Source organism: Diaporthe amygdali (assembly GCF_026229845.1).
Source record: "Diaporthe amygdali strain CAA958 chromosome Unknown NODE_32_length_550834_cov_65_698784, whole genome shotgun sequence".
Taxonomy (NCBI): Eukaryota; Fungi; Ascomycota; class Sordariomycetes; order Diaporthales; family Diaporthaceae; genus Diaporthe; species Diaporthe amygdali.
Window position 1 is genome coordinate 356,496 of NW_026517052.1, and position 27,508 is coordinate 384,003.

Sequence of the window (27,508 nt, forward strand, 5' to 3'; positions counted from 1 at the left end):
TGGCATCTCTCCTATAATCCCGACTGTTCTTGTCGTATCCTTTGAATGTACGCAGCATTTACTCTGTTCCATGCACTCATGTATTTCTATGGCCGCCCGTCAATAAGTGTGCGTGGAATTGTGTGATCCAACCTGCCAGCCCCTTGGTGGGAGCATCAGGTCGGTGCCCGGGAGTTCGCTTCTCACCTCCATGCATGACGTGAAGCATGTTTGCTCGCCGCTCGAAACAGATGATCCAGGCTTTGGGAGGCACTTCTCGAAGCAGGTCTCGTTCATTTTCTGCCTGTGGTGTTAGCGGCGCAAGGTGAAGTTGAGAGTTCCGTGGGGCAGAGGCGCACCTCGATGAGCATTCTGGCGTTCGAGGTGTTGGACTCGAGCTGGACCTGGCGCATGACTGTCTCCTTGATCGTACTGGAGTCCATGGTGGGTCTTATGGGCTTCAATTGGCAAAGCGCAAAGAGAGAAAGTGTTGATTATTTGCAAGGCTGTCGCAGGAGATCAATGATGGCATCGGCCTTCGAGAAAATCCATTAGAGCTGTGGCGGTGCGGCGCCGTTCGTCTCGGCTTCGGCTATCTCTGGGGGCCCCTGTCTTTAACTTTACTGCAGGGGTATAGCTCTCGCTCCCACCTGGGCAGCTGGGCGCCGCTCAAACGGCAGGCAGCTGTTCCCGGACCCCAGATTCGATAGCCCATGCCTGCAGAAAAAGAGGCCAGCTAGCGATTCAAGCTGCAACATTGGAGGAGCGAGCGCACCAACGTCGGATTCACGTCTGACCTGGACTTTACCAGCCGACCACATAACCACCAAGCGAGCGGCCACTGCCCGCATTTCCTTGCGCGACAACCCAATTCTGTGCTCTCTTTCCCCAGTTTCTCTTCCATCTCTTCTGGCAGTGCCTTTCTTCTACCATGTGGTTCAGCGCGTGCTTGTCAGCCTTGGGGCTGGCGACACTCGCTTGGGGAGCAGTCAGGACAGATGATGACGGGAACACCATCAAGAGCATCGCGGTACGGTTCTCCCACCCTTGTGCACTGGGAATTCTAGAATCTAAATGCTGATAATGCTTCATATAGCTGCGGACACATACTCTGCAACAGGTGCGAGATCCCATACGCCGCAGTATCACGCGACAACCAGTGGACTAACTTGGTCGATCCCTCAGCCCTATCTAGACTCCGACATGCAAAGTCGTTGGTACGACTTTGGCGGTGATGCAGTTGTGAGGACCGATGCGTGAGTATTGCGCCACATACTGCCAAGCGAAGGCTTGAACTTGCTTCTGACGACCAGCCTAGGTATATCCGCCTGACCTCCGACCGTCCCTCCCAGATGGGCCACCTGTGGTCCAAAGTACCCTTGACAGCAACAAACTGGGAGATCGAGGTCGAATTCAAGATTCACGGCAAGAACCAGCTCTTCGGCGATGGATTTGCTATGTGGCTCACGAAACAGCGGGCGCAAATGGGCCCCGTGTTCGGCAGCGTCGACAACTTTGAGGGCCTCGGCATCTTCTTCGACACGTACAAGAACAACAGGCCCGGCACCGTTTTCCCGTACGTGATGGCAATGGTGGGCGACGGCAAGACTTCGTATGACAAGAACACGGACGGAAAGCTCCAGGAGTTTGCAGGGTGCTCAGCCAGGGGCATTAGACACGCCAACGTTCCGACCAAGTTCCGCCTCGTCTACTTCCAGGACAAGCAGCTGAAGCTGGAACTGCAGTACAAGAACGAGGATGACTGGGTGCTGTGCTTCGAGACCAACGAGCCACCGTCCCTGCCCAATGTCGCGTACCTGGGCTTTAGTTCTGAGACGGGCGAGCTGAGCGACAACCACGACATTGTGTCGATTAGCGCCAAGAACCTGTATGCTTCGAACCCGTCGTCTACTCCCGGGAGCAACCGCAGGAAGGGCAAGGGTGGCGGGCCGAAGAGGAAGCAGGGGAGCAGCTGGACATGGTTCTTCATGAAGATCATCATATTTGGACTGGTGGCTGGCGGAGCATATGTTGGTTATACTGCATGGAGGGCCAACAGCCTGCGGAAGAGCAGATTCTAAGGGGATGGCAGCTGGAGAGGGGTTGAGGTGACGGGTTGCAGTCACTGATGTTGGCATTACCTACGTACGTGTCCATGAGAAGAAGTAGGCAGATTTGGTCATTTGCTCGGTTCCTGGGAGTTCAGGAGGTATCTGAAAGCGAAAAGTATATAACACTCCATTGTTGCTGGCCCATGTTGCCGGTGTATTGGAACAGACAGACAAGCATGTGCTGGAGTGAAGCCATGACCTAGCCTGTGCAGGCCTGGCTGCCCGTTTGTACATTATTATGCATGTGCCATATCTCAGCCACGGTACGGCAGACCTCGGGACTGGCTAGTCGAGGTAGTCTAGTTGCTCTCGTCGGGCGATAAGATAAGCGGCCTCGGCAGCGCAGCGTTTGCATTTCGGGTGCGGCGGGACGGCAGAACGGGTAGATCTCAGATTAGTTGGAGTGAGAGACAGGTCTATGGAGCCCATTCTTAGCGATCCCCAGACTTTTGCTTTTTTATTACATCTGCATTCCAATCCTATGAGGACGAGCTGGCGGGACAGGCCTTGGGCAGGAAGGACTGTTGGTCCTGTCCACAGCTTCAAACCTGTCTCTTCAGCTCCCACACTCCCACAATCGCACCGTGCGCGCCAACCCGCAGCTGCGCCGACTGGTCTCGCCGTGTACGGGCAGACGGCGGCGATTGCTAGCTTTTGTGGGCTCGGAAGTTCTTTTTGTCCACACCTGTTGATCAAACGACCCCTGCCCGCCAATCGACCGCTGCCTCCTGACCCCATCGAGCCGTGAGGCCAGAGATAGCTCGAGATCTCCTGGCCACTTGAGGCTCGAGAGGTTAGAGCATGGTTGCTAACAGCTGCGGCTGGGGTGACATGGTCGGGCTCAGGCACACAGGCTTTACCTACTACTGCCCGCTGGCGCCACTGCCAAACAAGGGATGAAGAGAATGTCTAGGATCCGCGACGGGACGGTGACCAGTTGGCCCAGAGAGGCCAGAGAGACACAGTGGTCGTCGTCCAGATCCCCCATTCCAGCCCTGTCTCTAGCCCAGCCCGGCCCAGCCCCAGTTCAAGTCAAGTCAAGTCAAAGTCCAGTCCAGTCCAGTCCAGTTCCTGGGTTGTGCTGAGCTCTGTTGAGCTGTGCCTGTTGTGCTGTCGAGGTCGTCCATCCGTCCGTCGCTCTTCTTTGAGCAGCCCCGCGGCTAACCCTTTGACTCTGGCCCTTGCTTCTCTCATCATCCCTTCCTTCCTCCTCCCCTCCCAGCTCCAGCCCCAGCTCCAGCTTCAACCTCTTCTTGCGCCGTAAAACAGCTCCCCCGGTTCATTTGGCTCGCCCGATCCTACAGCTTCCTTGCAGCATCATCAAAACACCCTGCTGCATTATACTACACTATACTATACGGTGCCATATTATAACTACACAGCATCGTACTGCACCACACCGTGCTGAACTATACTACACGGATTATACGATACCCCAGAAGTCAATCGGTCGCTACCCTGAGTGTCAACCACCCTGTTTGTGGGCGCCAATCCAGCTCGCGACGGCTGTTGCACCAATCCAAGCTTTTCTATCCCACCCTCTTCTGCTGTGCGCAATTCTACTCTTGCGAGATTTGAGGTCCCCCTGCCCATGCGCAGCGCTACAAACCCCTCCTAGACGTGTGCGCTCCACTCCCACTCTCCACAGCTCGAGCTCAGCATCCCCACGGCACCTGGGACCCTGGCTCACCAGCTCGTCCAGTCTCGTCGGTCAGACCTGCGCGGCGTTTTCGAATTGACTCCTGACTGCCCAAGCCTCGACTCGAGCATCCGTTGGGATGTCCTGATTTAGCGACAATTGACTCGAGCAGCCTCAGCGATCCCCCAGATCCAGCACCACCACAACCGCCAGCAGCACCAGCGTACCGTACCCAGCCTCAACACGGCCTCAGCCTTCTCACAGAAAGCCGCGCCAGGTTCGTGCCCAAAAGCCCACCCGCCGGCCAGCCAACCCAGCCGGCCAGCAGCGAATCCACCTACCTTGGTCAACCCACCTTGGTCAGCAAGGGAGGGGCAATCTGTCTGCATCCCTTCCGGCCTCGAGGAGCGCCAGACTTGCCTGAGGAGAGAGAGGAAAGCAAGCAACCCGGAAACCCATCCACCCTCACCTCCAAAACCCTCAATGACCTGCGGGTAGTCGTTCCGGCCAACCTTTATTATCCTACACAGGTACGGACCTTAGAAACTGGCTCGCTTTCTTTGTGGCACAGGCCTGCAGCACCTGAAGCAGTGGCAAGCTCTGCCTGTGTATTGGATTAACCTTGTGCACCTGGCAGCATCTGTCCAACCCTGGCACAGCATCGCTACTTCTCCTTGCTTCAGACAGGAAGCAGGCAAGACAGAAGGCCCAGCCTAGACATTCCCTGCTTCTGGCATCCGCTGCCAAACTTTCCTTTGCCGCTTTCTGCCAAGCCTGTACTCGGGTGGCCGGCGCTGGCAGGAGGGAGAAAGACAAGATCAGACAGCCCAGATTGCTGACTTTCAAGGGCTCAAATCAGCCATCCTAGAGATTCCTTGTCTGTGATTTGGCTTTGCATCAATCAGTCAACCAACGAGCCGCTCCAAGCAGCCTCAGATCAGCTGGGGTCCACACCCTCCTCCTGCCTTTCAAGGTTCATCACAAGCCACCACCTCCCTCCCACCTGCGGCCGACCTGGGCACGACCAGGGGACGCTGTTGCTTCCGCTTCCCGAGCCTGCTCGTCCCTGCACCCCGCCGTGCCTCCGTGCCCACCCCTTTTCCTGCCCATTCTTGGGGCCGTCTGCACCTCCTGTGCTTCCGAATCGCATTCGCCTTCATGCCTAGCCTCGGTTTCCTCAAGAAGAAGCGGACAAGGGAGGCCGATCCTTCTTCCACAGCCAGTCAGCCCACGAGTCCAATCACCCCCACCACCACGGCAAGAAGCTTCGACAACTCTACCCTTCCTACCTCGCCGTCAGCACAGTCCGCCGAACCGCAGCAGAAGGTCGCACCGGCGCCCAGGCCGTTATCTGAGGGCGCGAAGGTGGCCATGAATCCCGCCACTGCTCACCTTGCTGCCCCGTACAGTGTCACACCTCCGGCCCATTCCCCGTCGCCGGGAACCGACCCGCAGAACCTACCGAGTATCGCCAACCTCATCAACCCCCCGCAGCATGACGGCACCCAACAAGCACCTCAAGCACTCCCGGGGCAAGGGCAATCGCAGTCGCTGAACCACGGCCGGTTTCCCCAGCCGCCCGCGAACGGCCAATCTGCAACCGGCGCGCAAGCATCAGGCGCCATGTCTCAACAACAGCAAAACCCGGCCCAAGCACTGCAGGCGCAACAGGCCGCGGCGGCGCAGCAGCAACAGCAGCAGCAGTCGAGACAGACCAAAGGGAAATACTCGCTCGTCGACTTCGACATACTACGGACCCTTGGAACCGGTAGTTTCGGCAGGGTACACCTCGTACAGTCGAAGCACAACTCGCGCTTCTACGCCGTCAAGGTGCTGAAGAAGGCACAGGTTGTCAAGATGAAGCAGGTCGAACACACGAACGACGAGCGGAAGATGCTGGGCGAGGTCAAGCATCCATTCCTGATCACACTCTGGGGCACGTTCCAGGACTCGAAGAATCTGTACATGGTGATGGACTTCGTCGAGGGTGGTGAGCTGTTCTCGTTGCTGAGGAAATCCGGCGTACGTCTGTCTCTTTAACTAGCCAGGGCCCACGCCCAGGGAATAATGAACGGACTGGGGATACTTTTCCGCTGACACCCTGCTCATTAGCGCTTCCCCAACCCTGTCGCCAAATTCTATGCCGCCGAAGTCACCCTTGCGCTCGAATACCTACACGAGAAACATATCATCTACCGCGATCTGAAACCAGAGAACCTGCTGCTTGACCGGCATGGCCACCTCAAGATCACGGACTTTGGCTTTGCCAAACGGGTTCCGGACAAGACGTGGACGCTATGCGGTACCCCTGACTACCTCGCGCCTGAAGTGGTGTCCAACAAAGGCTACAACAAGTCGGTGGACTGGTGCGTGGCCCGTCTCTTCTCTTTTAAAGGTCGATTGGTGCTAACAGGTGGATCCAGGTGGTCATTAGGAATTCTGATATACGAAATGCTGTGTGGATACACGCCGTTTTGGGATAGCGGCTCACCAATGAAGATCTACGAGAACATCCTTCGCGGGAAAGTAAAGTACCCGGCCTATATCAACCCGGACGCCCAGGATCTGCTAGAGAGACTTATCACAGCCGACCTGACGAAGAGGCTGGGCAACCTGTACGGTGGGCCCAAGGATGTAAAACAACACGCGTGGTTCGCCGAAGTCACATGGGACCGGCTCGCGAGGAAGGATATCGATGCACCATATACGCCTCCTGTCAAAGCGGGCGCGGGCGATGCCAGCCAATTCGACAGGTACCCCGAGGACCCTGAGCGTTATGGCCAAGGAGGTCATGATGAGTGAGTTTCCCCTCCACCTTTCCACTTTCTTTCTCAGGCGGTCGGTGCAAGGATGTGACAGGCGTGCTGACGGTGAATGCAGTTACGGGCATATGTTCGGCGACTTTTAGAACTCGAGAATATGCGTCGGTAGCGAGCACAGAACATGCCGAGACCCACGATCGAGAAAAGTCGGATTGATGGCGAGCTACTGCAGGCTGCGTCATGAGTGTCAATTTTCACTAATAGTCGCGCCTGTGCAAAAGAAAACCCGGCGTTGTGCGGCGCAGCTGGCAAACACATGGCTTTGGGGTGGTCCATGTCAATTTTGAAGGCGCGGGATGTGTGTGTGTTCGCAACCGCGCCGCTGGGTGTATCGAGTGTCGTGTAATTTGGAAACGGAAAAGCAGGTCCTGCCCTGGTTGCTTTTGGGTTCAAGCATGGACACGTTCTGGAAGACGCTGTCAAGACGGGGGGGGGGGGTGGTAGGACAAACAACAAGAGGGGACGAGAGAGAAGCATGGCTACAAGTATCACTACCTATGATGAACCATGAAGCAACAGACCTACAAGCATCAGTACGAAGACAAGGGGCGATGGTGAGAAGAGAAAGAGAGAGAGAGGAAACGATGAAGAATAGTTGGTTCTCGAGAGCATGCCAGGTGATAATGCGTAGCAGAACAATGTCACCTCAGTCATGCCACGACCTGATCATTCTGGACCCTGGACTTATGACTGCGATGATGGGCAGCATTTGGATTTGTACATGTATTCTAGGTGTGCACTGTGTATACTATTCGAATTGGGGAATATGCAAGCACTTCAAGTGTACCAGAGCATCAGAGCATCAGAGCACCCAAAGCACCCTTAGGGGGAACAGGGGTCCAGTACCTAGGTGTGTAGGCCCCACTGTGGACGGTCTAGCTCGTTCTCTGTCGGGAGCTATACAGCTCACCAGCAAGGGCCAGCAAGGGTGAGGTGTGGGCATTGGCCCAACGGCCGGCCAGGCCCAAGAGCTAGCTGGGGCAAGAGGAGAGCTTTGTTGCTCCTCTCTCTCTTCTCTCCAGCTACGGGACAGCATTGGGTGGGTGAGTGGAGGTATGAGTGTGCCCCGAGGATTTGGAGGCTCTCTCTCTGTCTCTCTCTCGTAAGGTAAGGGGACGATGCAAAGCCCCGCACAGATACGTAGATGCCCCGATGCCACCCCCGTTCCGACCCCAATAGGAGATCCCCGCCACCGGGATTGATTGATTTTCGGGCTCCTCATGAATCGATACATCGCGGCTTGGTTTGATGACGGGATCCAGCGAATGGGAGATTTGACACCTGGCTGGAAATTGGAGAACAGACGACTCTTGTCTGGCTGCCTCTCTTTTTCCCAGATCTAGACCTGTTACACGCACGGTACATGCAGCCTTGCGGCTTAATTTTTTCCTTGCTTTCCCCTTCTCACTCACACACACACACATTCATGTGCGGACAGGACTGACATGCAGACGGCCGCAGATACTTTGGCCGTGTGAGAAAACGAACGTGCATGGCCGGTCTCTGGTCGCAGACTTCCTTGACCGACATTTTCTGTTTTTCCCTCACCTTACCCATTTTGCATTTGCCTCCCTCTAGCTAGTTTTATACCAAAAGAATTGATGGGATAAAGGTTCAAGCCTAGCATACTTCATTTTCTTGACTCTACATACATATACATACAGCATGCGACGCTAGGGGCCAGGGTCAACTTCGAGCATCTACCATGCATGAACAGCCCCCTCGACTCAACGGCCTATGTGAGATAGAATCAAGAGCGGCGGGACTAGCAGGCGGAACGGCTCGCATAGAGACACCAACGTCGGGAGGAACTCACGGGGACACCCTGGAATGATTAAACCTCGTCAAGATGGACGACTACTTCTTCAAGAACCATGTCAGGGCGTGCAGGAATGTCAGCGAGGACACGAGCTACCTGGAGATCTTCAACTACTCGGTATGTCTCTGTCTCACAAACAAACTTGGCACACTCACAGGGGGGCTTTCTCGAGAGTCTCGGCTGACCATATTCAGGACCCATCTTATAACACCGTCGAGCAACACCCATTGACGATGGATGAGTTTGACAACTTTTTAAAACGAAAGGTACACATGACATGGCGTCAGCGTCTATTCTTCTGCTCCATTGGGGAAGGCCCACGAGACGGCGCACTCTTGTCTTCCTCGTCCCGAAACTCTCATCTCACACAATTCAGTGCTGACATGCTATCTCACTCGAATAGGGCGCATTCGCGCCGCCCAAGGTCAAGGAGGGAGTGAAGCTTATCAATGGCTGCAGAATAGTGTATGTCTGCACCATTCCTCTCATATCAGTCTTCCGGGCGCAAAGAACCCCCTGCCCAAGACAAATATGTCTCTTACCTCACTCACTCACTCACTCACACGCGCCACCGCCTCTAGCCTCCAGCTCAAAGTCAAACACCCCGAGACCTTTGCGCCACATGTGATATCCTTCACGGGGTCCGAGTACGAGAACATGGTCCGGTCGCTCCACCTGCCGTACCGCGCCATCGAGGGCACCGCCGTGGTGGGGCCGTTCTTCTGGTGCTCCTGCGACAGCGAGGACGACGAGGACCCGTACCTGCAGATCATCATGCGCAAGTCGGACGTGCGCAAGAAGGGCAAGACGCGCGGGTGGGAGCTGATGCTGTCGCACCACTTCCGCACGGGGGTCACCACGGGCTACGTCAAGGGCACCGACTCGAGCGACATGACCGAGAGCATCGAGCACCTCAAGGAGTGCGCCGCGCACGTGGCGCACCCCTTCCTGCTGCCCGTCGTCATCCTGTCGCACGACCTGAGCCCCAAGACCGACTCGAAGCAGCGCGACGCCCGCGACTGGCTGCGCCGCCTCGAGCACGCCGTCAGCATGCGCAACGAGATCCAGGAGGAGGAGGGCTACGTCAAGGCCGACGTCATGGACCTCGACCAGATCAACCGCGACCTCGTCGAGTGCCACTCCCAGGTCCTGTGGAAGCGGCCTCAGGCCTACCAGGAGATCATCAACGCCATGAAGGACGGCATGGACAAGTTCCTGAAGACGCTGCCCGAGGAGCGGACCGCAAAGGTGCTGCCTGGATCCGGGGCCGAGGACATTTACGGCTTCAGAAGCCTGAAGAAACAGCAGATGAGCATGCTCAGCAGGCTGGAATTTTATTACAACAAGTTAAAAGGCACAGAACACTATGTCCACACTACGCTTGAGAGGCTGGCTATCCAGCGGAGCGCGGTAAGCACTCCCTTTTCTTTGAGCAATCAGACAGATTCAGCCCCCAGGTTGCGAAAAGGGAGACTAACAGCTACCATTTGGGCAGCTTTACAACATTATCGCCCAGAAGGAGTCCAAACTTAACCTGCAGATGGCAGGTGACCAGCGGCGGCTGGCATACGCGAGCAAGCGGGACAGCACGTCGATGAAGACCATCTCCTTGCTGGGATCCATCTTCCTGCCCGCGACGCTGCTCGCCTCCATATTCAGCATGACATTCTTCAACTTCCAAAACGGTGAGTCCGACAACAAACACTCACTCCCCCACCCATCCACCATGTAGATTCCTAGGGAGCGAGGGAAAACCCTGACACGTGGAGTAAACAACAGGCCTCACGGACGGCAACGACAACGGGCCCGTGGTGGCGCCGACGTTCTGGATATACTGGGCGGTGGCGATCCCCATCACGCTCTTCATCGTGATCATATGGTGGATCTGGGACCGGTCGCGCGAGGCGCGCTACGCCAAGGAGGACGACGACCTCGAGGCCAACATCGAGCACATGGAGAAGAACATCATGAAGACGATGCGCCAGCGGACCATGAGCAAGGTCCGGACGTGGACGCACGCGCCCGAGAAGGTGGAATGAGCCGAGTGAAGCGGGGTGAGGCAGGGACACTCACAACTTCACCGGCCCGCAAACAGGAAAAGGAAAGATTTCCTTTTTGGGGAAAATTGTTGATTTGACTGCAAGCAAAAGCATGCCTGTCTTCAGCGGATATTTAAGAGCACTCAAGGTTCATATACAAATACTTGGGCTGAACGAGGTGATGACTATCATGAGCACCAGAGAATGATTCACGAAGTTATGACCGTTGAACATTGTATTGTTGCTTGTTGCAAAAATGGGGCCTCTTGAGATGTATAATACCCATCATCAACATGATGCATAGATTGTCTCCGACCTAGCCGCTCTGTGCTGATGTATTTATTCTAGGCGGCCAATGTATCCATCACTGAGCTGCCAACGGTGTAGCTCATCAAGTCTCGTCTTTTGCCGCCAATAGGAGGATAGGCGCTTGAATAGATGGATCTTGGAGTCGACTTGGAACATTATTGTCCTGCTAGGACCATTTCTTACATGATCGCAGCCCGACTCGTCCGCCCTCGCCTCGTCTCACAGGTTTAGAGGCCATATCAGCATTTATTCGGTAAACAATCCCAATGTCGATCCATGTATTGATCGCATCATGAGCGACTCGGATTGTGAGCTGCAGCAGGTTCAATGGATGCCCACGTGCGGCTGTAGTTTCAGCACTGAGCATTGTGGTCCCCGACTGTCTTTTGCTGGCACATTCCGTATCGAAGCAGGAGGCCGATCCGTTTCTGGACGTCCTGCCGATTGAAGCCTCGCGACGTCCGATCTCGATCCAGGGTATCAAATTCCGAATGTACTTATCCAGAAACCAAAGTGCTGTCGGGGTAGTCCGTAGTCTTCGCCAGGGACTCTGCCGCCTGGGCGGCAGTGCCATTCTCGCCCATCTTGATGGCAGGGGCGGCAGCAGCAGCAGCAGTGTGCACCTCCGCGTCCGCTTTCTTCCTGGCGTCCTCGCCGAGGTTGCGCTTGTCCTTTTTACCCAGAGATATCGCGCCCTTCGCCAGGGCCTCGGCCGGCAGGGGCCGCACGATGGGCTGGGCGATCCACCACGGCCGCTTGCACCTCTTAACCGTGGCTATCGAGCTGTCCGGGTCGTCGACGACCTCAGCGTCTGCCTCAGTCTCGTTTTTTCCGTCCGCCCCGGCCTCGGCCCGCGAGCCCTTCTCGTAGGCGCCATTCCGCCCGTCGTCCTCGACGCTCTTGCCGCCTGTTCTCTCGTACTCGAGCAGTCCCTCGGCGACCTTCCTCTCGACCATGGCCAGGATGCCCTCGTGGACCGAGATGTCGCCGAGCCTTGACTTGGCCAGCGCGTCCCGCACGTCGTGGTGGCGCGTAACAAAGTGCCGGAGCAGGTGGAACAGGTGCGGCTGCATGCCGACGAAGTTGGGCCCGGCGGTGATGGACGTGATCTTGGCGCCGGGCTTGCCGCCCCCGTCCTTCCTCCGCTTCTTCCTCGCGGGCTCCTGCGCATCCTCGCCGTCGCCCGCCTCCCGCTGCTCCCTGAGCCAGGCCTCGTCGTCCCCGGGCACGAACAGCGGCCGCCTCGCCGGCGGCTCCTGCTCCAGCACGTACTGGTGCATGATGTCCAGGTACCGCCGCATGATCGCGTCGACCCGCCACCCGCCGCTCCCGTCCCTGCCGCGCCAGTACTCCCTCGTCTCCGCCCCCGGCCCTGGCGGCGGCGCGAACAGGGCCGGGTCGCTCAGGTTGCCCTCGGCGGACATGACGCCGTCGGCGCCCGTGGCGTCCAGGCACCGCTGGAGGTCGCCGTGCTGCAGGACGTTGCCGTTGGCGAAGATGACCGTCTCGGGCGGCAGGTTCTCCCTCAGGTACCTGATATATTCCCAGTCCGCGATGCCCGTCAAGTGGCCCTTCTGCTCCCTCCTCCGGCCGTGCACCGTCAGGATGCTGGCCCCCGCGCTCAGGACGTTCTTCGCGTACGCCAGCGTCGCCTCTTTGGTCTCCAGGATGCGTATCTTTGCGGTCACGGGTATGGGCAGGTTCTCATGTAGCGTCTTGACCATGTTGTGGATGAGCTCCTGGTCCTCCTGCAGGAACGCGCCGTAGTGGCCCTTGCGTGCGATGCCCTGAGGGCAGCCGAGGTTGAGGTCCACGGCGTCGCAGTGTGGGGCGACGAGCTTCGCTGCGCTGAGGAGGGCCTGAGGGTCGTTGGCGCAGAATTGTACGAAGAGGGGCCGATCGATGGCCGGGTTCCCGTCGAGGTACGGCTGGTCGTCGGAGAGGTCGCTGCCGGCGGTGGCGTCTGCCGGTGGCTGGGAGGTGATGTGCGACTTTGACGAACGCGTGGGCTGGAAGTGAGAGAGGCGGTACTTCTGGCCGTCGGTGAAGAGGCGGGCGTGGAGCATGGGAGAGTAGGCGAGGATGTTGGGCCTTTCGGACTCGGGGAGGAAGGATCGCGACAGCATCCTCCAGGCAAACTCGGACTGGTCCACCATCGGGGCCACGATGTACTTGGGGCTCCCAATACTATCGTAGAATGCGCGGCCATGCAGCTTGGCCGGCCGTGCCGCCGGGTCTACGGCGGCAGCTATCGCCTCAGCCATCGTCGCCGCCTTTGTCGTCGCAAACGCAGTCGCAAAGGATCTGAAGAAGGGTCTTGGGAACGCAGGCACCCGCGGCCCAAGTTGCCCAGCGAAGACCGCCAGACTGGGTAGGAGAGCGGTGGACTTGGAAGGCGTGCACTTGTGCTCGTAAATATAACGTTAAAGATTGTCAGTATGAAGCTGAGCCGACTCAAGACAGTTCCAGAAAAAATGACCAACTTTTTTTTTTTTGTTAGTCCGGCGCCTCTTCAGCCTTGCGAGTGCCTGCCCGGCGGGGACCGTTCGGATCGACAGGGATAAAGGTCAAGCAAGCAAGTACCTCGATGTCCCTCGGACTCTGGCACTCTGGTAGGCTACCAAATTCAAAGCGCAGACTACCTAGCAGCCGTTGAGAACCACACAAATGGTAGATAGACTATGTAGTCTACATCGTATCTTATGCATGTTCCCCCAACACCCTTCCTACCACACACATTGTTACCTCGGAACCAAGCAGGCTTGACTCTGTAACTCGGTTGAAAAACAATGTTTCCTCGACCACAGCCTCGTCCATGTTGCTGCATCACAAACCACAACATCCTGCATAAGCCCAAAGTTTCCCCATGTCTGCACTCAATTACTTTGAAACTCATGTCATGCATGTTAAACATCCCAAGGCAAACTATCTCTCAGATTAGCTCGCTCACTCTGCTTTACATGTGAAATTCGTTGGTCATCATGCTGCCAAGTATGCGAGGTGGTCAGCCATCAATCTACTGTTATTATCGTCGTCCAGCTGGCCTTTCAATCTCACGCCGCCATGTCTTGAATGATTCCTCACCGTCTCGTACTGTACAGAGAGAAGTGCCTGGCTTGAGATGGTGCTCCCTGATTTGCTTCGGTCTATCTAGGCTCCGCTGAGTGGTAGGAAATGTAATGAGACCTCAACCGAAAATCCCGCTTGCCTTCGTCTGCTAACACAACCTTTCCTTTAATGCTTGTGACTTTTTCGCACGAATCGCTCTTCTCCCACATTTCGGTCCATGTGCGCGCAAAAGATAGACAGGGGGAAAACAAAACAAAACAAAACAGATGATGCAATATGGCCCGAATCAAGAAGCAGTAGTAGTCACCTCTCAGAGGCCCTCCCAGTAATTAATATGTCTGATGCCTCCGTGGCCCTTGATGGCCCCCCCCCCCAACTTCCTTCCTCCTCGTCCATCGGCTTTGTAGACCTGAAGCCAAACGGGTTTCGCCTCCATTGCCGGTCTCGCTTTGCCTCCCTCATGCAACCAACCCGTCGGAGAGGTGGGGCGGTATATGGCCGACATGTGGCCCTTTCGAGATTAAGTGTGCTGTCCTTGTGTGTCGAATCGTCTGCGGGTTGTCGCAGACCTTGGTTCCAAGATTAACGCCTTGACACCTTACTTGGATGCTTGTCCCGAAACGCCGTTGAAAAAAATTGCCAATACACGATGGAGTTTGGGTGCCTGCTCGCCACGAATGACCAGCAGGTAAACATTCCATCGGAAACTATCATTGTCAGAAGAAATGCGTGTAGATCTTGGAGCTCTCATGCACTTCCATCTCCTGCATCTCGCGTTAGTGCGTGGTCACATGACACCCGATGTTACTAGAGCGGCCGCAACCTACCATCTTAAAGTTGTTGAGCTCCTCTTTGATCTGCTGCGCCAGCATGGGTGTGAGGCGGTTGCACGTTGCAATCTCGGAGCGACGGTCGTACTCCTGGCTTGGCCACGTGTCATGGAAGACGATCCGAGGGCTGAACGTCGCGTTGCGTTTACTCTGCCCACCTTGCGGTGTGCCGGGGGCGCTTCGGGTCTCATGACGGAGCCGCAGGGCTGTCATGAAATAGTCCTCGCTGCCAATTGTGACAGACCCGCTCCGATTGTGGTTCGCTTCGTCGTTGGGGGTGCTAGGAGCACTCGAGTTTGGAGAGTCAGCGACGTGAGGGACCGCGGGCAAATCGAAGAGGGGACCTCTCTCGACTCGGGGCGAAGGGCTAGAAGAGCCGTTGGAGTCTAATTTCTCATTAGCATTGGTTGCAACCATACAGGCGGGCACGGGGAGAGACCTACGTTTCAGGATGCCTTTTCGTACTGCCGCCAGCACCTCAGCTCGCTCCCTGTCACCACCAACGATGCTCTTTCGCGAGTTGGAGTTGTCTGTTCCCGAACTTCCAGCTCGCTCCGGCGTCAACCCGTCGGCTGCGTTGCTAACATCCATGGAGTTCCGTTCCAGTCGCGGAAAACCGGTGCCGCCACCGTTATTTGGATTTGGGTCGGGGTTGACGTTGACGCGTTCCCTCTCCGCCTCAACTGTCACCATGGACACGGCAGCCTGGCTCGCTTCTGGGACCTCCGCAGTGGGTACACCGACGATGGACTTCGGCCGGAACAAGCCAGCCAGGGAGCGTCCGCCTTTCTTCATCCCACGACCCATCTTTCGGATCATAATCGAGGCCGAGGAGGCCGTGGAGGAGATAGAAAGGTTATCAGTGGAGCCTGAGAACAGCCTTGAGCCAGCGTAGATATTGTTGCCAATTCCCGCGGCCTCTTGCAGTTCAGCGATACGGGCCTGCTCTGCATCGAGCTCCCCAGCAGGTTGGTTCTGTTGCGAAGTCGTCGCCTCCGAGGATCCGCCATTCTCCTTGCTCCCATCCGCAGCCCCAGCTCGCCTGAGCTCGGCAGCACTTCCAAAAGACAAGGCCCGGCGAAGTCTTGAGGTCTTGCTCTTCAACTTGCCTCCTTTCTGGTTAATGGCAGCCAATTGCTTGACGGCAGGACTGTCATAACCAGTGCTTGACGAAGGCTCGGCAGAACCAGTCTTAGACTCGGGCCTGGCGGTGGCAGCCGCAGGTTCCTTCGATCCCTTGGACCCCTTCTCAGTGTCCATCGTCACCGGCTTTGATAGCGGCGATGGATTGGCAAGCCGTTTGGCGGCATCGGAAGATGAGCTCCTGGGTGGGATGTTGACAAGCCTAGGAGAGTCTGGATTGGTAGACGTTTGATCTGTGGGCTCAGAAAGCTGGGCGGGGTTCCCGGTTGGGGTTGGAACGTTGTTACGGTGGGCAGACTGGATACATAAGTCGTCAGCATGTGGAAACTTAAAGGGTCTGGCCCTGCATAGGCACTGTGATTGGATCGTGTGTTTCAGGGGGTGGGATCAGATGGAGACACTCACCGAAGATGGTCGAGAATTACTGCTCCGGCTCGAGACGAGACTATCAGAGCTACCGTTCTTCGCGCCCGCCACCGGGCTGCTGATGGTCACCAGCCTGGCAGTCTTAATTTGATCTTTATCGTTGCCACCTTTGGCTGCTGAGCGGTCCGCAGATGTGTCTTCTGATCGCTTGAGATCCGTTGGTTGCAGGGATTTGGGCATGGGCAGATCAGTAGTATCCAAAGCGGGCATGCTGCGCCGGCGAAACCTTCTGGAATCCTCTTGATGTCTTCCGAGTTGCATATCATCCACGGAGCCTGGTACCTTCGCGTAGAAACTGCTCGGCCTGGTCAAACTTGATGGGCTAGGCCGCCGTTCCTTGTTGGGGCTTGGCTGGCTGTACAGATGGCTCACAGCTGCCATACCCGAGCCTGATGGAGTTGCTGAGCCCTGTGACGCCCCTGATTCCGGCGCTCGTTGAGCCGCGTTTCGTCGATATCGGTCGGGTTGGCTTTTTGCGGGTGTCGTTGACACCGACGGTAACTGGTTTGTGGAGTTGGGGAGAAAAGCAGACTGTGGCCGAGGGCCAGGACTGACTCTTCTCGTGCCCGGGACAGACAGCACGGAGTCGTCACGAGACCCAACCGAGGCGATGTTCAACGCCGAGTTGGGCAAGTTGGGCATAGAGGCGTTCGCGCCGTGCCGTGACCGCGCCGTGCCATTAGCTGGATCGAAGCTCTGCATTGTCGGGATGGAAGGAGAAGACGATGCCCGATAGGCCGAATAGTGCTGCCACTGTCCGTTTGGGCTGAGGCTCGGGGTAGCCGTGAAGGAGTATGGTTGGATGGGGGCAGAAGCTCCTCTATAGGCCACCGGACCAGTGACACCTCCAGCCACTCCGTGGTAATTGTTCCTCTGTTGTTGAGCACCGGCGTATTGCTGGTTCGTCTGAGATTGAGGGGGCATCATGCTCGAATTCGATCCGGTCCTTGTCTGAAGCATTGAAACGGTACTAGTTTGCTGAGGGTATGCTTGAACCAACGCGGCCATTGTCTTGTCGAAAATTCGATTCTGAGATTCGTATCGAAAGCTTTCGATCAAGGTAGAGAAGGTCTATCAGGGGGAGACCTTTTCCCGCCCGAAGCAGGCTCGAAAGCAAACTTTCTGCAACCCGGTTTGTTAGCCTCAAAGTTCCTGACAGGCCTAAACAGAGCATGCGTATCGTCAAATCGAGGGACACGTGGAGGCGAGCAGTGGGCTGATGTGTTCGATTCAAGGGCCGGGGACTTGCCAATTCGTTGACGCCGAGAGTGGAGGTGTCCCCCAAGATGGGTAAAACGGGAAGCAAATAGCGCGAGGATAGGAAATTGCAAACGACAGTCGGGGGCAGCGGTGGTGATGGACGCCTGCGGCCGATTGGGCACAAGGAGGTAGATGACCTTCGACTGAAGCTCACTGTCACCGTGAACTCGCTGGAAGGTTACGAGATCAGAAGAGGACCTCTCTACACAGGTAAGGCTGGACAATTGAATGTCGGATCAAGAGTCCCAGGCTGTACCCGGTGGTGGTTGGCTGCTAGAGCAGGGACATGAGGAGCCGCTTTTGGGATCAGAAGCGTCGTGGGCTTGACAAGGCTGTACACGAAGGAAACGGGTCGTGGCTGTGGGATTGGCTGTAGTTTTCGTTGTTCCGCTCGGGCGGTTTGAGGGGGCACACTGGAGCGATATGCACGCTTGGTTGGAAGATATGCGAGGCGGGACACAAACGGGCCAGGCAGATGGACGTGACGGGCTCGCGGCGGGCGTGGTGAAGACAATGCAAGCGATGCTGTAAAACACACAAAGACGACTCAGACAAAAAGGAAGTTGCCTCCTGAGCGAATCGTACTGGATTGCAGCCGGGACAGTGCCAGGAGCTGGAGGTAGCAGGCGGGCTGGATTGGAATCGGTAGTAGAGCCGATTGTGGCTTTGTTGTGTTGTAGGCGGCCGTGGTGGTTCGCGGTCGTGATGCTGTGTTGGTGTTGCCAGTCGGAGCCAAGCAAGGGGTGGTGGTGAGGAGGAGCGACAGCTTTGGACGACTCGGGTCTCTAGAAACAATAATGGGCCGAGCGGAGGTTGGACCGGAGAAAGACACAAGAAAAGAAAAACAAGGAGTAGATAGAGAAGGGCTAAAGACAAAAGAGGCGGTGATGAAGAGAAGGGAGTACAACAAGGAAGAAGACGGGACGAGGGTGGTGTCTTGACAGTGTCCTGTCGTGTCGTGCCGTATCGTGTTGTACAGGACGAGGTGGAATGGGTGGAAGGAGGTCGGCGAGGGGAGAAAAGAAGGCCAGGCGCCCTGAGAGGGAAGACCAAGACCAGGACCAGAACGAGAAAGAGCGCCCCCCCAGGAAAGCTACAAGCTACAAGCAGTAGCAGCAGCAACAAATCTGCATGGAAAAGACGAGCAGGTGCAAGGAACAGGGGCAACAGCAGGAACGCGTGCATGGGCAAACTGGGGCCCGACGCAGAGCAACCCTTTTCGTTGAGCCAACCAAACCGAGAGATGCTCTGTCATCTCAGTCTGGGAGCGTCTGGGATGGGGGTAACAGTACGGATTCCTGCCCACAGCAGCACAGCAACCCCGTACCTACTACCAGCAGCCGTAACCCAGGACTGGACTGGACTTGGGAAGGGGCCCAGGGGCCCAGGGACCCTGCTCCACATTTGCACTCTGCACTCTGCACTCCTGCACCTCTTTTCCTTCCCTCCGTTTCTCGCGTCCAGTCCAAAGCCCATCGTCCAGTCTTTTTTTCCCCTTCCAGGGGCCCCAGGGGGGCCTAGCGCTCACGCCTGCGAGGCAGATGCTACTCCAAAATCAGCTAAAGCAACTGTAAATTGATGAGCAACCCCAATTTGTGACAGTGGGAATCCGGCCGACCGTGGCATGTTTCTTGGAGCATGTTGTGCATTGCATTGCGTGGTCTGTCCCTTTTTTTTTGTGCTTTGCCGCGATCTTGTCTGCCCAGGGATGGTTGACTCGAATACTGTATCTACAGTATTTTACGTCGTCTACCCAATTGAGGCCAATTGGTACACATCTATCTACGTATCTGCCTATGTAATTCGTGTCTGGACGCACGTACGCACGAACACATCCATCTTTCTCTCTCGTCTCCATCACGGGGCAGCACGACCAGACAAGACAACATTGTGTGTCCAGAATGCAACACAGTCCAAAAAGGGGCAACACACCCACCAAGGGTTCCTTTCCCAAAGGGACCGCAACACTAACACCCACGCACACTCACACACACACACACACGCCGGCCTGCGACAACAAGTTCGCGGGTGTTGATGGATGCGATCCAAGACGGATGGGATGGGGGTATGGGGGCATGGGGGGGCAAATGGGAGATTGAACGCCCGCTGTCATTGGGTACTCTGCCTGGTGGCATTGAATCCGTCCGCGCTAAGCAAGGCTGTCCCTGCAAGCTCGACATGCACTCCTCCGTTACCACAGTACAATACCCAGCAGCAAGTAATTAGTACTGAGCACCATACCACCGCGTACGCAACCCAGCAGAGTACAAGACAGCACGCTTCGCTGCCCTTTTGTCTCTGTTTGACGCGGCCGTGACCAGGCCAGGCTCGTCCACGGTCTCAAGCCTTCCTTGACGAGCCTGCGAGCTTGGCCTCGCCTCTGTTCCGTCGGGTTGTGACTGTGGTCTACACTTTCTGCCCAGTGTGAAAGAGGATGGCCGCCCGGGCAGACGAAACGAGGCGAGGCGAGGCGAGGTTGGCGACAGCCTCTCTTCTGGTGACCCCGCTTGATCGTCCTCAATCCACCTTCTCAGTCGCTGGCGATAAAACCCTCACCAGCAGTAGCCAGTATCTACGTACGCACACACACACATACACACCACCCTCTAGCACTAGGTCTACGGCACAGCGATCTGACCGCTTTCCGGCAGCGGACGCGGAGCCGGAGATTCACCTGCCTGAATTGATGGTCTGCGTAATGAGTCCCTCCCCCCTTCGTGTCCCTGCCCGCCGCTATCGACAGTACTGATGAGACCCTGACCTCGGCGGCGCCTCGTCTCCGGGCGGTTCTCCCTCGGCCTCATCCACTTACCGCTCCCCAAACGGGGGTGACAAGACGGGCCAAAGCAACCTGCGACCTGCACCCTCATGACTCCTCTCCACCCCTCAGATCATCGCTCCGGAGACCCGCAAGTCGTGAGCCTCGCAGCAGTCCAGTGCGGGCGGGGTGGCAAATGAGAGGTGGTGAGGCTTGCGGGCTTGTGACAATGCGCGCACGTCAAAACTCGACGAGCGGCGGTATCTTGCCCGTCTGCCAACTTCCTGTTTGCATTCCGGTGATCTGTGCAGGGATCCTGGCTATGGAAAGGGGGCCCGCGCCGTCAGGGTGCGGGCAGGGAGGCTCGTATTGGTAGGCAATCTAGCAATCTGATCATTATCGCAGGCAAATAATTCCCCACAGCCTGGTGGTATGGAGTAAAGTGGCCCTCTGTCCTGTCATCTGAGTTGAGCCGCCCCTATTTTGCCAGACGTGCAGGTGGCAGGTGGCAGTCGGTGAGCAGCAAAATCAAAAAGAAGAAAAACAAGCCTGGATGTGATGGGTCTATTTCGAGGTCAAGAGCACACGAGGAAACGAGGCTGGCCTCCAAGTTCTGGCCTGGGTCCGGGGCTACATGACGACACTCGACACCTGACAATAGACAACTGGACCCTTCGAGACTGGAGACCAGGCTAGAGACTGGGAGGGCCACACACATCGATGATCGATCGTATGCGAGCACCGCCGGGCTGGTACCACAGTTTACGGCATGTTTTGAATATTGCCCGCAGCCTCGCAATAGAGGAGTCTTGCCTCCCTCTTCCAAGTTCCTCCCACTGTCCACTGTTCACTGTTCACTGTCTACCCGCCGCCTGTTCATCCCCACAGACCCAGTCCATCAGTCCTCCCGCGTCGCGCGCCGCGTCAAGTCAATCAAACCAAATCTACCTAGGCAAATGGTCTGGATTTAGCAGCCAGGGGTCCCCCTCGCCATCGTAAGATTTTCCAAACAGGCAGCCAGGCGTGCCAGGCAATAGATACATGCGTACTATGGTAGAACTAGGTAGAGTGGTAATGGGCACAGTATACCCGCCTTTATCACCCACGGCCCTTTTGGAAGGGGGCATTAATTAGTAGAGTACCTATCTGGGTCTACCCAGACAGCCAGACAGGCTACTTTGACTGCATACACCTACACACCAGGCACACAGCCCTGACAGCACATGGCTTCCCATCGCTTTATCACACAACGCTTGAATGCTTGTTATCGCACGAAATTGCGAGCCGACACGTTGTACATATGAAAGGACCAAGACCTCAAACAGACTATGTTGGGATGGAGAAATGACAATCACGATACTGGAAATGCCAATCAGTATCAAATTAACTTTCGGCCATCAGGGTTGCTGCTGCTTGTTTTTGCGACCACAACCGCCATTGCCGTCTCTTTATTGTTCCAGCGTCCCTGTGGCCCCGTTGCTCGCTTGCCTGGCACACGGCCCGTCCAAGGACCAAGGCGAGCAGGGCGGGCACAATTGCATTTCAAACGTATCCTTCGCCATCAATCTCGCCTGGAATGGAGCCGAAACCCCCCGATCATTCCGCTTCCCGCCCCGGCTAAGGGACCTGAGGGAAGGGGGAGCGGGTCGATCTGAGATCTCAGTCCTCCGTGCACAAGCTGCGAGCCAGACCGGCAAGGCTATCGCTGCTGGCCTGCTAAAACGCCATTGTTTAATTTATAGTGCTATACAGCAGTGCCAATATGGCCTGGGATACCCAAATTTCAGTCTCAAACGATGCCTCCCAAGACCACGGAGGCATGCTTCCACACCGCACATATCAGCCTGCTCACACAACTCTCAAGCACTTGGCTGAGATGGGCAAGTGGTCCACGTCCACGGCGTTGGACCAAAGTCTAATCCAAGCCAGAATCTTCCCCAGGTTCAGGAAGCAGCAAGGTCTGGCTCTGGCCGGAGAGGGTGTGCCCCGAGCCGAGACCGACCCCCAAGGGAAGGTTTAAAATGAGGACGAAAATGAAATCGGCCGCAGCTCTGCTGTCTGTCATCTCGTCTCATGCCCAGGCTGAAGCGCCGTTGGACTGAGCCGCGGCCAACTTCCTTCGCGTCATACTCATCACCTGCATGCAACCCTAGAGGTGTCATTAATTGAGCAATGAGGAGCCGAGATTGGGAATTCGCAGCGCGGGGTCGACCTCGGATCCCTCGAGGCGGCCAGCCTCCCTTGCTCCTGACGAGGTCGCCGACGACACAGCAACATCATGTTGTAATGTCGGCACATGGCGGCCTATCAACGAGCCTCTTTGACATTGCATCTGTCACCGACTCTTGTCGAGGGCCACACACGGACACAGATTTGTTCCAAGATGTTGCCGCCGCCTGATAGGCCGCGGCATCTGGTCGTGACGCTCGGTCAGAGCTTCATCTGCATTGCATATCCGGTCGCAGCCTGCAAGTCCAGGTGGTCTAGCGGGTCCAAGGAGCTGCACGTCTTCTCTGGCACGAAGCCTTAGCAGGGTGCCGGCTCGGCCGTGCTCTGCCGGACATCGGACGGAGGAAAAGCCCCAGTCGTCTCTGCGCTATCGGGTCCTCCTATCCCGAACAGTCGGCGACGGCTTACCGGGCCTACACTTTCTCACCCTTCATCCTGCACATACTCCCGTGGAAGTAGGCAACTTCTCAACAAGGGCCAATTGCAATCTCACACTACTGTGTACAGTCAGTCCCCTTGTTATACAAATGGACATCCCCACCCCCAGAGACACGACAGTTGCAGCTGGTTCTTGGCCGAGTAATTGTGCCTGTCCAACGGAACCCTCTGCCCTATAATGCTGCCATCCGACGCGAACACTCGGAACATGGCCCAGGGCAACCAGCTGCACCTGAGGGGTTACACGACTGCTCGCTTCCGCAGTTGGGCCCCCTACCTGCCCATTAAGCCTCGACCCCACCATCACAACCAGCCAGCCACCCCTCCTCCGGTCTGCAAGTTCTCGATGCACGACTGAGACTTGGACGTCTGACGAGGGATGAGAGATCACCACCCTGCAGCCAGTCGGGCATATTTGGGCGTCGTCACCCCACGTCCGCACCGTCGCACCATCGACACGTGTATTGGACCAGCGTCGAGGGGGGGTATCGTTGTCCTACCGCCTCAGCGACAAGCGTGTAGGCGTGTGCCAGAAGGGAAGGTTTAACAGCCCTCGTCGTCAGCTTTGCTGTCCCAGCAGTGGCTCTCGCTCAGATGATCTTCAGGTCCGTCTCACTAGCTTACGCACCCGTGCAGCCCTTTTTTTTTTGGCCCTGGCGGCGATCACCACTCAGCCTGAGGATCGCCAGGTCCGGAACAATCACCCTTCCCCCCATTTCCTCTCAACTGCTTTCCTTCTTCGCGGAGCTACGCGAGATCTGTGTCACCACACGCGACGATGCCAGTGGTTGACCGCCACAGGAGTGGCTGACAGGAGTCAACAACCGATCTGAGACCGCGACCACGCCCATGAAAACGTTGCAACCAAAGGGCGGTGGCTGTGTGTCTCGACGTGTGTTGCTCGGTAGTTGCGCCGACATCGCCGGTCGCACAGCCAGGCCTGTCCGATTGGTACTGTCCTCTGTGTCGCCCAGCGTGAAATGCGCGGCTGACGTCGATCCGTGACTGTCGCAGGACACATGCAGTGGATGTCTGCCGGTGCTGCATACGGTGGAGATGTGCCGTCGTAATGTCATTTACCAGCGAGTGTTTATCCTGCCTGGCGCAGTGACACCTGTGATGAGCACCGCGCAGCCAGCAGCGGCCAGAAAAAAAAGTCTGCCGGCGCTCTATACCGAGACACGGCTTCTTGCCAAAGCGCTTCAGCAAGGTCCACGCAACTGGCTGTAGTCCACTTAGTATTCACCATATCTCCGCCGTACCGTACGCTTGGGACCAGAGAGGGCCAGACCGACCGACGGTCCTGGAGGCTGGTTACCGGGTAGACGCACACACCAAACCCTCTTGATGCCCTAGCCACGACTAAAGCTGCATGTATGGTAGGATGCAACGAGCGGCTTGCGTATGTGGAATGCAGCTACTCCCCTCGAGGTGCGGCCGAGCTTCCGACGCCGTCCAATCCGCAGCCAGCCCTGGAGGCGCCCGTTGTTGAATGGGGGACACTATCCCGGGCCAACGGGTTGGAATACGAGGATTTCGTTATCGTATCAGAAAAGCGAAAAAAACATCCGCATCTTGATCTGTTGTTTCCATCCACATGAGCGTTTCAGCCTGCAGGTCATCGGGACGGGTTATCTACGCTGTAGGCATGTTTCGGCCACAAGAAGACGGCACGTCATGCACATGTCCGGACAGGTACTGCATATGATGATTATATGCCATCCAACCTAAATTGGCGGGCTGTCTTCTCGCTTTATTGTGTGTGTTCGTAGTGTCGGCCCGGCTCGGGTTCTGCACCCCAGCTTCGAGACCGACCTCTTCGACTTTCCGGATGCTGCGGGAGCGGAAATGATGAGAGCCGTTGGATTCCTTCGTAATTTGCATCCTTCAAACCACAATTGGGGGGCATGGCAGAGTGTCAAGCACTAGCTAGTTCAGCCCTCTCCACGGCGAGACCCAATGGGAAAGGCGCTGGCTATCTCCTTTGGGTGGCTCAGCACTTCAGCCTTGTGACGTGTTACCCGCTCTTGCTGACACAGGATGGGGCCGTGATTAATCAAGAACACAAACAAAAGTTGGAACATACGACATGTTGTCTTCTGGGTGTAGACACTCGTCGGTAGATCAACAGCGATGGTCGGTGTGCCTCGCAGCAAGGGGTGCGCGCTCTGCGTCAAGAGGAGAGTGAAATGCGATCAGAACCGCCCATGTAGGGTCCCTGCAATCCATATACCCCTTTCTGCAGCGTGGAGACATTCTCGATGCTGACCGTTGTCGATAGCTTGTGGGAATTGCATCAAATATCGTGCAGAATGCCCAGGGTATGGCAAAGGTCACAAGTTCGTGTCTGTAAAGCACGCTATCCGTCCAAGAGGCCAGGACCAGCACAAGGGCAATGAGACTCAGCTAGACTTCTCTTCAAGCTCAGCTTCGAGCTCGATTGTCACCAATGTACCTTCGACGGCCCAAGAGTCACCATTACAAGCCTGGGGTCAAGCTGCTGGGAGTGCTGGATCTCTGAACAACCAGATCCCCGAGTCACTGCGTGTATCAACTGTACCTTTCATACACAGTGTAATCGGCGAGCTCTTCCACGTCTGCTCACGTGAGGAGATCGTGTACAGTGCCCCTTGGTTCTCCTCGCTCATCAGCTACCTGGGAAGGTTCCAGACGCTTGACACGGCCATGTCCGCATACCTGCTACAGATGATAGGCAAGGCCAAGGGGGACCAGGCTCAGCTCAGCAGGAGCCGCGACGTCTACGGCCGGTCCCTGGCCGGCCTCCAAAAAGCTCTCAACCACCCCGTCGCCTGGAAGTCGGCCGAGACCCTGGCTGCTACGATGTTATGCTGCCTATTCGAGCTGTTCGCAGGCACCTCAAACCCCCTGAGCTGGATGATGCACGCCGTCGGCGTGTCCAAGCTCATCCAGGCACGCGGGCCCAAGTCCTTCTCTACGCCCTTTGAGAGGGCTTCGCTGAGCTGTTTCCGCCCCATCATCATCGTGCGATGTCTCTTTGCCGGCGAGGACTGCTTTCTCAACCAACCCAAGTGGCAGAACCTCTCGTCAAGGCTGTCTGACTTCGCCATGAATAAAGAAGAGGGTTCTCAGGATATTTGGGACACTACGCGTGTCCCGAAGCCGCCTTTTGTTAGATTCCAGGATGGTTACTATATCTTGCTGGCCAAGATCCCACTGATATTAAGCTGGGGTTACAGCATTCGAGAAGAGAGGCGACACGGTATCACGCCAGATCCCGCTCGAGTCAAACTGCTCTTGGAACAGGCGGGCTCGCTGCGTTCCGAGTACCGTGTCTGGCACGAGAGAGCAGTCTCTGGGGGCGGAATAACACAGCCCGTGGAGGTGCCTTCTGCGGACCCAACTTCCCCTTTCATGACCGTCCTCATGTTCTCGAGCCCGTGGATTGGGTCGGTGGAAGTCGGCTACTGGGCAACAATGCTGATCCTCCAGGAGGCTTTGAACCAATGTTACGAAGTTGAAGAAGAACGGCCATACGATGAGGACAATCAGGAGCTCGCCAGGAACATACTTCGGGCGACCGAACACGTTGGACGGGGCATAATGGGTCCATACAGGATTGCGTACGCCCTCCGAATCGCATATGATTTCGTTGACCTGCCGCTGAAAATGTGGGTTCTCTCGGCGGCTGGAAGATACAGCCAACAATACGCTGCGGCATCTACCGAAACGTACCCGAGGCCTAACGCAATTACCGGCGTTCACTCCTTCATGGAGGCTGACGATGACGATCCAGGGGGTGGGACGCCAGTGTAGAGTCTGCAGGAAGCTAGCTATGCAGTACTTATTTGGCCCGTCTACATGCACAGTCAGTCTTTCATTCTGGTCATGTGGAACCACCCTAGGTAGGCCACAACTCTCCCGAAGTACGGCCACATCTGTGATTCTCATCTCCGTCCGCGGGCCAGCGGGATCGATCCAGCGCGGTCGCGATCAGACCAATCTGGTGACTGGTGGTCAAACCAATGTTGTCATCGAAAGACGAGCCTGAATGGTCTTTCTGTCACTTACATGATTGATGTTCAACGTTCATCACCTTACACGAGTGTTCCCAGCTCGAGTATACGTTGGACCTGGTACATGGCATACGTCGGCTTCGCGAACGGACAACCTGTCATCACTGCGATCAGTTCTGAATTATTGGCCGCGAGTCACGAGTGATATTATTTGGAAGATGGTGTCGCCATGAAGCTACGAACGAGACCTCTTACAGGAACTACCGATCAGCCATCTCATCACACCAAGATGGTCACATACGGAGATAAATGTTATCTTGTGTATGTCTTGGTCTTCCGCGTCAGACTCGAGGGATGGATCTGATGTAAATCTGGAAGAACAGCCTCCAGTCCGAGACATTGCTGGTGGCACTTGCTGTCCTCATGAACTCGTTGTTGACGGTCTTCAACCGCGACCTGTCTGAAGTAAGGTGGGAAATCGATATGGCATGATAAGGATACTTATAGAGAGGCCCCCGACTGCTCATGTCATCGGAGAATTATGGCACTCCGGGATAAGCTCCACCTCCGGAAAATAAGGCCCTGCATATGTCAATCTGCGGTGGATGTGTTCCCCGATCTCAAAGTGAAGGCTTTTGTGTG

General features: G+C 56.4%; 7 protein-coding genes across 7 annotated transcripts; 4 read left to right on the top strand and 3 right to left on the bottom strand.

Moving 5' to 3' along the window:
- Positions 1-99: 99 nt before the first annotated feature.
- J7T55_009599 (uncharacterized protein) lies at positions 100-422 on the bottom strand (the record flags this gene model as incomplete). The annotated part of the gene is made up of 2 exons (XM_053132674.1): positions 100-279; positions 339-422. The coding sequence occupies 2 exons, from the start codon at positions 420-422 to the stop codon at positions 100-102; spliced, it is 264 nt and encodes an 87-aa protein (XP_052989431.1).
- Positions 423-910: 488 nt separating this feature from the next.
- On the top strand, positions 911-2,060 carry J7T55_009600 (uncharacterized protein; the record flags this gene model as incomplete). The annotated part of the gene is made up of 4 exons (XM_053132675.1): positions 911-1,009; positions 1,076-1,099; positions 1,165-1,235; positions 1,298-2,060. The coding sequence occupies 4 exons, from the start codon at positions 911-913 to the stop codon at positions 2,058-2,060; spliced, it is 957 nt and encodes a 318-aa protein (XP_052989432.1).
- A 2,827-nt stretch (positions 2,061-4,887) lies between these two features.
- J7T55_009601 (uncharacterized protein) lies at positions 4,888-6,637 on the top strand (the record flags this gene model as incomplete). Its single annotated transcript, XM_053132676.1, has 4 exons — positions 4,888-5,751; positions 5,842-6,095; positions 6,153-6,527; positions 6,610-6,637. The coding sequence occupies 4 exons, from the start codon at positions 4,888-4,890 to the stop codon at positions 6,635-6,637; spliced, it is 1,521 nt and encodes a 506-aa protein (XP_052989433.1).
- A 1,763-nt stretch (positions 6,638-8,400) lies between these two features.
- On the top strand, positions 8,401-10,409 carry J7T55_009602 (uncharacterized protein; the record flags this gene model as incomplete). Its single annotated transcript, XM_053132677.1, has 6 exons — positions 8,401-8,487; positions 8,565-8,636; positions 8,774-8,835; positions 8,952-9,780; positions 9,866-10,055; positions 10,150-10,409. 6 exons carry the CDS (start codon positions 8,401-8,403, stop codon positions 10,407-10,409), a joined length of 1,500 nt encoding a protein of 499 aa, XP_052989434.1.
- An 806-nt stretch (positions 10,410-11,215) lies between these two features.
- On the bottom strand, positions 11,216-12,982 carry J7T55_009603 (trna-dihydrouridine synthase 1; the record flags this gene model as incomplete). The annotated part of the gene is made up of 1 exon (XM_053132678.1): positions 11,216-12,982. One exon carries the CDS (start codon positions 12,980-12,982, stop codon positions 11,216-11,218), a length of 1,767 nt encoding a protein of 588 aa, XP_052989435.1.
- Positions 12,983-14,503: 1,521 nt separating this feature from the next.
- On the bottom strand, positions 14,504-17,110 carry J7T55_009604 (uncharacterized protein; the record flags this gene model as incomplete). The annotated part of the gene is made up of 4 exons (XM_053132679.1): positions 14,504-14,551; positions 14,615-15,003; positions 15,061-16,057; positions 16,166-17,110. 4 exons carry the CDS (start codon positions 17,108-17,110, stop codon positions 14,504-14,506), a joined length of 2,379 nt encoding a protein of 792 aa, XP_052989436.1.
- An 8,073-nt stretch (positions 17,111-25,183) lies between these two features.
- J7T55_009605 (uncharacterized protein) lies at positions 25,184-26,666 on the top strand (the record flags this gene model as incomplete). Its single annotated transcript, XM_053132680.1, has 2 exons — positions 25,184-25,192; positions 25,251-26,666. The coding sequence occupies 2 exons, from the start codon at positions 25,184-25,186 to the stop codon at positions 26,664-26,666; spliced, it is 1,425 nt and encodes a 474-aa protein (XP_052989437.1).
- Positions 26,667-27,508: the final 842 nt, after the last annotated feature.